Source organism: Dipodomys merriami, unplaced genomic scaffold (genome assembly GCF_024711535.1).
Source record: "Dipodomys merriami isolate MVZ:Mamm:240054 unplaced genomic scaffold, mDipMer1.0.p SCAF_11, whole genome shotgun sequence".
Taxonomy (NCBI): domain Eukaryota; kingdom Metazoa; phylum Chordata; class Mammalia; order Rodentia; family Heteromyidae; genus Dipodomys; species Dipodomys merriami.
Window position 1 is genome coordinate 44,193,970 of NW_027202382.1, and position 10,923 is coordinate 44,204,892.

Consider the following 10,923-nt stretch of genomic DNA (forward strand, 5'->3'; position numbering starts at 1 on the left):
CCAGGATTACAGGTGTCTGCTTCTAGCAGTGCCTGGCATGAAGTGGAAATTTAGCAAAGACAAGGAGCACCATCATGCTGTGGAGAAGGGAGAAGACAAGATTCAAAATATTGGCTTGGAGGGCTGGGAAGGTGGCTCAGTGGTAGAGTGCTTGCCTTGCATGCCTGAGGCCCTGGGTTCAATTCCTCAGCACCACATAAGCAAAAAAATAAAATAAAATAAAATAAAAATAAAAATATTGGCTTGGGAAGGTGGCTCAGTGGTAGAGTGCTTGCCTAGCATGCATGAATTCCATTCCTCAGTACCACAGACACAGAAAACGATGGTGTGTGAGGCCCTGCGTCCCATCCTCAGCACAGCAGAGAAAAAAAGGAAAAGAGATGGAAAGAAAAGAGAAGTGAGGCAGAGAAGGAGATGGGAAGGGTGGGAAGGAGATGGGAAGGGAGAAGAGAGGAAAAAAGGAAGAAAGGAAAGAAAGAAAAGGAAGGGAGGAAGGAAGGAAGGAAGAAGGAAGGCAGTCATGTATAGGGTTCCTTTGATTATGAAGAACTTGGATGACTTCGTGCCACTTACAAAGATGGCGGCGCGCAGACCTCTCCGCCCGTCACCAACATGGCCGCCCCAGGGATGGGCGTGTCCGATACCGGAAATGACGCCACGAGCCGGAAGTCCGGCTTTCCCGGGAACGGGTCCGGATTCCTTGGCGCGAATGCGGGCCGGTCGGTCGATGCGGGGCCCCGCGGCCCTGTGGCTGCTGCTGGCCGTCCACGTGGCGACGGCGCTGGAGCCCGTGAGCATGGGCGTCGCCGCCGTCGGGGCCGCGTCGGCGCTCACCGGCCTCTTTTCCTACACCAAGCTGTACTGCCGCTTCGCCGAGTGCTGCGTGGAGGAGCGGCCGCTCGACGCCTCGGGTGCGTCCCGAGCCGCGACCGCGGCGCTGGAGGGCGGGCACGGGCGGCCGGGGCGGCCGGGACGGCGCCGGGGGACCCGGTGGCCGGGGCCGGCTCGGGGACTCCGGCCCTGGACGCCGGGCCTTCGGAAGCAGCGTCCGGCTCGGTCCGCGGGCCTTGAGATCCCAAGCAGAAGACGCCACGGCAGCCCTCCCCGGGAGCGGGCAGGCCGCAGGCCCGGCCGGGGGCCCCACCGTTGGCCCTTGGTTTTCTTACAAAAGCCAGCAGGGTTGGCAGGAGAAACAGCCTGCAGCGAAGCCAAGAGAAAGTTCCTCCTGGAAGGCCTGAATCTCTTTCATGGCGTTCTTAAGTGCTCAGGAACCTCACATCCGCCCGCCAAACTCTGTGCTTCAGCCTCAATGTTGGCGCTGGGATTTGCCCGAGACCCTGCTGGACGCCCGCTACGCTGAGCCTCCCACTGTCTAACTGGGCACGCGCTGCTTTCCTGGTCCCCACCCCCCCACCCCCTCCACCCACCCCCACACCCCATTTTTGTGCTCATCCTGGGGCTTGAACTCAAGGCCTGGCCAATGCCCTTTAGCTTTTTCACTCAAGGCTGGAGCTCTACCACTTGAGCCACGCTTCTCCTGCCGGCCTTTTGCTGGTAAGTTGGTGATACTACTAAGTCTCTCCGGTAATTGTCCTCGGAAAAACTTTGAACCACGATCCTTAAGTCTCAGCCTCCTGAGTAGCTAGGATTACAGGCCTGGGCTACTGGCCTCCAGCTTCTGTTGTCTTTTTTTTTTTTTCCTTGGTCGGTCGTGGGGCTTGAACTGTGGACTTGGGCGCTGGCCCTCAGCTCTTCAGCTCAAGGCTAGCACTTTACCTCTGAGCCACCTTCCCAGCCCCTTCTGTTGTCTTTTTAACATGTGTTTTTCTCTCTGTTCCTGGGGCTGGCCGTGCAGCCCTCAAGCGGGACTTGGAGGAGAAGCTGTTTGGACAGCACCTGGCCACAGAAGTGATCCTCAAGGCCCTCACCGGCTTCCGGAACAACAAGCACACCAAGAAACCACTGACGCTGTCCCTGCACGGCTGGGCTGGGACAGGCAAGAATTTTGTCAGCCAAATTGTGGCTGAAAACCTTCATCCTCAAGGTCTGAAGAGTAAATTTGTCCACCTGTTTGTATCAACTTTGCACTTTCCTCATGAGGAGAAGATGAAAGTGTACCAGGCAAGAGAACTCCCGGAGGCTCCCTGTCTGCCTGGGGAACCACCTGCTGACCAGCTTCTGCTGCTTTGCATTGCAGTAATCCACCCGCATGGCCTCGGCTTCTCTTTCTGCATTAGGGGAGCCCGGGACTCTACTGAGTATTTATGAACAAGAGTCTCACTATGTGTCCAAGGCTGCCCTTGAGCTCCTGGGCCCTCCTGCCTCAGCCTCCTGAGGGCTGACAGCACAGTTGTGCACAGCCATACCCAGTTTAAGGCACTTTGAGATCCCAGTTGGTCGTTTATGGGGTTGCCCTATTTTTTTTTTTTTTGCCGGTCCTGTGACTCATACTCTGGGCCTGGGTGCTGTCTCTGTACTCCTTTTGCTCAGGGTGTGCTCTACCACTTGAGCCACAGCACCATTTCCAGCTTTTTTGAGTAGTTTATTTGACATAAGAGTTTGGTGGATTTTCCTGCCGGGGCTGGCCTTGAACCACGGTCCTCGGATCTCAGCCTCCTGAGTAGCTAGGATTACAGGTGTGAGCCACCAGTGCCCCACTGTCCTGAGCTCTTTTGATCACTCTGTCACTTTGACCACATCTCCACTTCTGGTTTTCTAGTGGTTCATTGGAGATAAGAGTCTCAGACTTTCCTGCCCAGGCAATCCTCAGGTCTCAGCCTCATCCTGAGTAGCGAGGATTATAGGTGTGAGCCACCAGTGCCTGGCTGAGGAGGGGCGTCTTTAAATGCTTTATTTGGACGTGGCGGTATTTGCTGCTCTCTACCTGTGCTGCGGCCTCAGCTTTGCACTTGCCTTTTGCAGGAAGACTGGAGACATTTTTTTTCCTGAATAGCTTTTAATCCCTTTATTCCTCCTGTCCTTCAAGTCCTTGCGATTGCTTTCTTCAAAGAAAGCCTCAAAGAACTGGATTCCACACGCGCTCCCTCTAACGTGCTCAGGCCACAGCTAACGGGCTCATTCCCCCTTCACTCGATGTCTTGTCATTCATGTTTTTCCTGTTAAGTGGAGGCTGAAATAAGAAATAGAAACTTACATGGACAGGGAAGTGAAAGTGGTTTCAAAACTGTAAGATGAGGAGGAGTGCTAAGAGGAAGAAGCCTTACAGGCGTGGGTGTGGCCAGTGTGTGTACATGTTGCTACTGGGGCTTGAACTCCACGCCTAGGTGCTGTCCCTTAGCTTTTTCACTTAAGGCTGGCACTCTACCACTTGAGCCACAGATCCACTTCCAGCTTTTTGCTGATTAATTGGAGATAAGAGTCTCAAGGACATTTCCTGCCAACTGGCTTAAACAGTGATCTCAGATCTCAGCCTCCTGGGTAGCTAGGATTATGGGAGTGAATCACTGGTGCCTGGCCGAAATAATCTTGTTTTCTAAGTTTTGTCATAAGTCTCTCGAGATAAGTACAGCATATGGAGTGTTTCTGGCTTTTTGTGTTCTAGAGTTGAGGGCTTGTGTTTTGGGAGTTGGGCACTTGGTGGCTCCGCCTATAATCCTAGCTATTCAGGAGGCTGAGATGTGAGAATCATGGTTCAAAGCTGAGACTCCCATCTCCCACAAACCAGCAAAAAGCCAGTCTAGCAGCGTGGCTCAAGTGACAGATTGCCCACTAGCCATGAGCAAGCCAGGGTGAGGCCCTGAGTTCAAGCCCCACTACTGGGGCTAGAGATGGATATTAGTGGCTGAATGCTTGCTCTAGCCCCTCAGAGAAAAGACAACCGCAGGAAGTACAGGAATGGATGCTTTTCATGTAATTCCTTAGCTCATTGCAGCAGCCAAGGCCTTGTCTAGACACTGCACATCCTTCGTCCACAGTTGTCCAGGCTGTATTGTATCTTCACTGTATCGTAGATTAAAAAAAAAAAAAAATGTTAATAGTTTGCAGACTTTTCCCTGTGGTAGAGCTGAGGAATTCCTGTACTTCCTCATTCCTCAGTATTGTCTGGAGATTTCGGTCCACACTGAAGTGAAAATTAGGATGTGATTAATATGAATGATAACTATTCGTGTACCCCTGCACCTTTCAGTAAAATGACAGGATTCGTGTTGATTTGAATTAGGAAGGGTTGCATTTCTGCACTCCGGGCCGTTTCCGCCTTTGATGAAGCTGAGATGGAGCGAGGGAGGGAGGGAGCGCCTGCTCTGTCTCCAGCACGCACGTCCTGAGCCAGGGTGCCTCTTCCTTTATGGTTCATGCAGGACCAGCTACAGAAGTGGATTAGGGGAAACGTGAGCGCGTGCTCCAGCTCTGTGTTCATTTTTGACGAGATGGACAAATTGCATCCCGGGATCATTGATGCCATCAAGCCCTTTCTAGACTACTACGAGCAGATTGATGGGATCTCCTACCGCAGAGCCATCTTCATCTTCCTCAGGTGAGCTACCAGCCTTCCTTTCCCCTCAGAACAACCTGGGTTTTTTCGGTGTGTGTGTGTGCGTGTGAGAGGGAATCCAAGGCCTATGTACTGTCTTTCAGCCTTTGCTCAAAGCTACTGCTCTACCACTTTGAGCTATGCAGACACTTTTTTTTCTTCTGGTGGTTAACTGGAGTTAAGAGTCTCACAGACTTTCCTCAGATTATCAGCCTCCTGAGTAGCTAGGATTACAGGTGAGAGCCACCAGCTCATACACTGCATGCATGCTGTTTACCAGGCCTTCAGTTACTTGTTTACATCTTTTACTTTCTGGTTGTCAGGTGTGGACAGGGTGAATGAGATGAAGTCATCAATGGACAGCTGTAACTGTACAGGTGTTTCTGAAGTTTGTAGAAAGCCAAAGCACCTTCTTAGCAAGTTCTAGAGACGCACAGTTCAGCTCCTTGGGGCAGCCTTGTGGCTTATTTTGTTTTGGGGTCTGGGTAGCACTTAGTAATTATTCCTTGGTGAAGAATAAAGTTGAAGGGGCTGGGAATGTGGCTTGGCATTAGAGTGCTTGCCTAGCATGCATGCCCTGGGTTTGATTCCTCAGTACCACATAAACAGGAAAATCTGGGGGGCTAGGAAGGTAGCTGAGTGGTAGAGTGCTTGTCTTACATGCATGAGGCCTTGAGTGAGTTCGATTTCTCAGCACCACGTAATCAGAAAAGGCTGGAAGTGGCACTGTGGCTCAAGTGGTACAGTGCTAGCTTTGAGCACAGAAAGGCTCAAGGACAGTGCCCAGGCCCTGAGTTCAAGCTCCAGGCCTGGCAAAAAAAAAAAAAGAAGAAAGCTAGAGCTGGGAATATGGCTTAGTGGTAGAGTGCTTGCATAGCATGCATGAAACCCTTGGTTCGATTCCTCAATACCACATAAACAAAAAGCCAGAAATGGTGCTGTGGCTCAAGTGGTAGAGTACTAGCTTTGAGCAAAAGAAGCTCAGGCCCTGAATTTAAGCCCCTGGACTGGGAAAAAAAAAAAAAAAGAAGAAAGCTGGGCACTGGTGGCTCAGGCCTGTAAACTTATGTACTCGGGAGACAGATCTGATGATTGAGGTCTGAAGCCAGGCAAGCAGAAAACTGGAAGTGGAGCTGTGCCTCAAAGTGATAGGAGCACTTGGGGAAAAAAGCTGAGGGACAGTACCCACGCCCCGAGCAAACCCCGTGACCAACAAGAACAGCAACAAAACTAGCAGCTGGGAATGGTGGCATACAAATCCCCAAGATTCTTTTTTTTTGGTCGGTTGTGGGTCTTGAACTCTGAGCTTGGGTGCTGTCCCTCAGCTCTTCAGCTGAAGGCGAATGCTCTACCGCTTGAGCCACAGCACCACTTCCGGTTTTCTAGTGCTTTATTGGAGACAAAAGAGTCTCAGGGACTTTCCTGCCCGGGCTGGCTTTAAACCTCGATCCTCAGATCTCAACCTCTTGATTAGCTAAGATTACAGGCGTGAGCCACTGCACCAAGCCCCAAGATTCTTTTTTTTTTTTTTTTTTTTTGGGGGGGTCCGGTCTTGGGGCCTGAACTCTGGGCCTGGGCGCTGTCCCTTAGCACTTCAGCTCAAGGCTAGCGTTCTACCACAGCGCCACTTCCGGCTTTTTTCTTATGTGGTGCTGAGGAATCGAACCCAGGGCCTTGAGCATGCAAGGCAAGTGCTCTACCACTGAGCCACCTTCCCAGACCAGCCCCAAGATTCTTATATCCAGTTAACCAGCAAAAAGCCAGAAGTGAGGCTGTGGCTTAAGTGGCAGAGTGCCAAACTAAGTGAAAAAGTTAAGCAAGGGTATAAGGTCTAGAGTTCAAGCCCTAGTAGAAGCACAAAAATAAAGCTGGGGTCAGGTTTAGAGGTGTGGCTCAGTGGTAGTGCATTTGTCCAGTGAACACAGGACCGGGATTTGATTCCCAGCAAAGGAGGAAAGGAAAAAAAGAACTAAAGCAGCCGGGCACTGGTGGTTCATGCCTGTAATCCAAGCTGTTCAGGAGGCTGAGATCTGAGGATCGAGGTTCAAAGCCAGCCTGGGCAGGAAAGGCTGTGAGACTCTTATCTCCAGTAAACCACTAGAAAACCGGAAGTGGTGCTGTGGCTCTAGTGGTAGAGCACTCGCCTTGAGCTGAAGAGTGCAGGGACAGCGCCCAAGCCCAGAGTTCAAGCCCCACAACTGACCAAAAAAAAGAACTAAAGCTTAGGGCTGGGGCATAGCTCAGTAGTATAGTATGTGTTTAGCATGTACAGAGCTCTGACTTCAATTCTCAGTACAGGGGGCTGGGTGAAGCTTAGGGCTAGCACTTTTTCTGATGAGACATAGACATCTTTTTTTTTTTTTTTCCTTATGTGGTGTGAGGAATTGAACCCAGGGCCTCATGTATGCAAGGCAAGTGCTCTACCACTGAGCCACCTTCCCAGCCCGAGACACGGACATCTTAAGTGTGATTTCAATCTTTGTTTCTCAGCAATGCGGGAGGGGACCTTATAACTAAGACAGCACTGGACTTCTGGCGGGCAGGAAGAAAGCGGGAAGAGATCCAGTTGAAGGATCTGGAGCCTGTGCTGTCGGTCGGGGTCTTCAACAACAAGCACAGTGAGTTCCCTGGGGTGGGGGTGGGGCATGGGAGACCTGTGCTCTGCCATGTGAGCCTGACACCCTCTTGTCTGCACCCTTGTCTGTGGGGACAACATGATCCTGCACCAGCATCAGCTGGTCCAGGCAAGACTTCCTGTCAGGCTTGACAAAAAAGATTAACTTGAGGGGCTGGGAAGTTGGCTCAGAGCGCTTGCCTTGCATGCCTGAGGCCCTGGGTTCGATTCCTCAGCACCACATAAGCAAAAAGAAAAAAGCCGGAAGTGGCGCTGTGGCTCAAGTGGTAGAGCACTGGCCTTGAGCTGAAGAGCTGAGGGATAGTGCTCAGGCCCAGAGTTCAGGCCCCACAACCAGACCAAAAAAAAAAAAAAGATTAACTTGAAAGCCGAGCACCGGTGGCTCACACCTGTAATCCTAGCTTATTCAGGAGACTGAGATCTAAGGATCATGGTTCAAAGCCAGCCCGGGCAGGAAAAGCTGTGAAACTCTTTATCTCCAGTTAACCACCAGAAGCTGGGCGCTGGTGGCTCACACCTGTAACCCTAGCTACTCAGGAGGCTGAAGTCTGAGGATTGTAGTTCAAAGCCAGCCCGGGCAGGAAGGTTCCTAAGACTCTTATCTCCAAGTAACCACTCAAAGCCAGAAGTGGTGCTGTGGCTTAAGTGGTAGAGTGTTTTGAGCTGAAGAGCTCAGGGATAGAGCCCAGGCCCAGAGTTCAAGCCTCATGACCAACCAAAAAAAACTAAAAAAACCAATTAACTACCAGAAAATCGGAAATGGCACTGTGGCTCAAGTGGTAGAGCACTAGCCTTGAGCTGAAGAGCTGAGGGACAGCGCCCAGACCCAAGCCCCATAACCAACCAAAAACGTAAACAAACAAAACAAAAACAAAAAAAAACTTGAGCCAGGCCCCAGTGGCTCATGTCTGTAATCTTAGCTACTCAAGAGGTGAGAGCTGAGGTTCCTGGTTCAAAGCCAACCTGGTTAGAAAAGTCCATAAGACTCTCCAAGGAACCAGCATAAAGCTGGAAATGTAGGCCTGGCTCCAGTGTTAGAGTGCTGGTCTTCAGCACAAGAGCTGAGCAAGAGCATGAGGCTCTGAGCTCAAATCCCAGTACCTGTTCCATAGATAGACAGACAGCAGACAGACAAACAGATGACTGTCTTGAAGAATGTTCTGGGGCTGTTGTGGGGTGGGTGTGGCCAGGTGGCAGTGATGCGGGGCCTGTCTTGCTCTGCAGGTGGCCTGTGGCACAGCGTGCTGATAGACCGGAACCTCGTCGACTACTTTATCCCCTTCCTACCCCTGGAGTATAGACACGTGAAGATGTGCGTGCGGGCCGAGATGCGGGCCCGCGGCGCTGCCGTAAATGAGGACATTGTCACCAAGGTGACAGATGAAATGACATTTTTCCCCAAAGATGAGAAGATCTACTCAGACAAAGGCTGCAAGACTGTGCAGTCACGGCTGGATTTCTATTGAGGGCCTCTGTGTGCAGGCAGAGAGGAGCCTGGGGCCCGGCACCCCTGCACCCGGAGCCCTGCCACGGAGAAGCATGTTGGAGACCTTTGGGCGTTTTGCACCTTCATTACCTGTCAACTTGCAGGACCAGAAGTTGCTAAGAGTCGGTTTTGAAGACACTGACCATCAATGGAGCCTGGCAGCAGCTCCGTTCTTTCCTGCCATTGCAGGCAAGCGCCTGGCGGCGGCCCTCAGCTCCCATGCCTCGGAAGCGCTGCTGGGGTCAGGAGGGTCAAGGCCCTGCCGCAGTGGGCACGGCCCCTCTGCCGCCGGCTGCCCCTGCCGCTGCAGGGCACTTGCAGGCCTCAAGGGTCTGGACTTGAGGTGAGTGGCAGCAGTAGGTGCTGATGGTGTCTGCGGGGAGGAGGTGGTCCTGCACCCCTGTGTCTGTGGGGATGACACAACCATGTACCCCTGTGTCTGCGGGACGACACGACCGTGCACCCTTGTGTCTGCGGGACGACACGACCATGCACCCCTGTGTCTGTGGGGAGGACATGGTCCTGCACGCCCAGCTCTTGGTGTGTGCTAACCCCTGGTCCTCCAGCTCAGGACACAGTTCTCTTGAGTCTGGCTCTGCCTGCTGCCCACATCCTGACCCCTGCTTTGTATGGGCCCAAGCCTTCCTTGAAGCTTGTCTTCTGGGTACAGTGACCTCCTGACGCCCCCAGCCCCAGCATTGCTGGTGGCTCAGCGCGCGCGCGCACACACACACACACACACACACAGCACACGCTGTACAGTGCATACACTGCACGCACAGCATACCCTGTGACATTCTTGCCTGTTACACTAGGTGCCATTGTCAAGCTCAGCTACTCCAGGCAGAATTGCTAGAGTGGGGAGGGCAGGCCTGCTCCCCACGGCTGATTCGTGCCAGGCCAGCACACTGTGCCGACAGGCCGGGTGTCCTGCCACAGAGATGCCTGGCTTTTACAAGCACAAGTGTGGTTTTTTTCATGTTCGTCTGCATTTTATGATAAAGTATTAGATGTTGTATTAAAACCTAGGAAAAGCTGGGTGCCAGTTACTCACACCTGTAATCCTAGCTACTCAGGAGGCTGAGATCTGCAGATCATGTTGGAAACCAGCCCCCTCAGGAAAGTTCACAAGACTATTTCCAATTAACCATCAAAACCCCCCAAAACTGGAAGTGGAACTGTGGCCCAAATGGTAGAGCACTAGTCTTCTACATTTTTTTTCTTTTGGGGGGGGGTCGGTCATGGGGCTTGAACTCTGGGCCTGGGCGCTGTCCTTGTGCTCTTCAGCTCAAGGAGAGCGGTCTACCACTTGAGCCACAGCGCCACTTCCTGAGCACTAGTCTTAAGAACCAAAGGTCAAGGACAGTACCCAGACCCTGAGTTCCAAGTCCCAGGACCAGTGCACACATGTACACACACACAAAAAAAAACTCTAGTTACTCTCTCAGGTTCTCTATAGTACACATTGTTACTGATGTGTGGTACAGTGTGGTCACAGTTATAGTGAGTTGAAGCCATGGCTGTTTGAGATGGCGCCCCCTGGAGCCCCACAAGGCTGCCCCAACTTGGGAAACAGGACTCAGATTCTGGCCGGCATGGACTGTTTGCCGTTGCTGAGGTGCTACCACAGACACATGGCTAGAACTGTGCGTTTTTCTGTGTGCAGAACATGGTAGAACGACAACTTTGTTGACTAGGAAATGCCTTATAGAGTATCTTTTAAAAGTGCCAAGATGAAGCCAGACACGTGGCTCATACCTGTCAGCCTAGCTGCTCAGGAGGCTGAGCTAGGTGGATTGCGGTTCAAAGCCAGGCAAGAAACTCTGAGACTATTACCTATAATCAACCACTCAGACAAAGCTGCAGTGGAGCTGTAGCTCAAGTAACAGAGTGCTAGCCTTGAGCAAAAGAACTCAGGAACAGCGCCCAGACCCTGAGTTCAAGCCCCACGACTAACAACAAAAAGTGCCACGAGAGGCTTTCGAGTTTTAGAGGATATATTTCACATTGGAGCTGAGTTACCGTTACAACCTGGGCATCAGGTCAAGGGGAGATGTTTACACTGATGCAATGAACTCAACGCATGTCGAGCACTTTGGACTGAACTACTGATGTGGAGCTGGGAGATCTCAGTTGACCCTGCCCCACCCTGCCCCTCCCATCCTGGACAAGAGCTCGAACTGACCCACTGACGATAAAATAAAGCCTGTGTGTTACATTGTGAAATGTCACTCTTTTTTTTTTTTTTTGGGTCAATTGTGGGGCCTGAGCTTGGCCTGTCCCTCAGCTCTTCAGCTCAAGGCTAGCACT

At 51.9% G+C, this 10,923-nt stretch overlaps 1 protein-coding gene across 1 annotated transcript; it reads left to right on the top strand.

The window, feature by feature from the left end:
* The first annotated feature begins 676 nt into the window (after positions 1-676).
* On the top strand, positions 677-10,839 carry Tor1b (torsin family 1 member B). Its single transcript, XM_070014824.1, has 5 exons — positions 677-911; positions 1,856-2,121; positions 4,320-4,495; positions 6,983-7,110; positions 8,352-10,839. Exons 1-5 carry the CDS (start codon positions 710-712, stop codon positions 8,591-8,593), a joined length of 1,014 nt encoding a protein of 337 aa, XP_069870925.1. The 5' UTR covers positions 677-709; the 3' UTR covers positions 8,594-10,839.
* The last annotated feature ends 84 nt before the right edge of the window (positions 10,840-10,923 follow it).

Coding starts and splice junctions, on each gene's coding strand:
- Tor1b (XM_070014824.1), top strand. CDS start 710: ATGCGGGCCGGTCGGTCGATGCGGGGCCCCGCGGCCCTGTGGCTGCTG. Junction 912..1,855: donor GCGGCCGCTCGACGCCTCGG/GTGCGTCCCGAG, acceptor CTGGCCGTGCAG/CCCTCAAGCGGGACTTGGAG. Junction 7,111..8,351: donor GGTCTTCAACAACAAGCACA/GTGAGTTCCCTG, acceptor CTTGCTCTGCAG/GTGGCCTGTGGCACAGCGTG.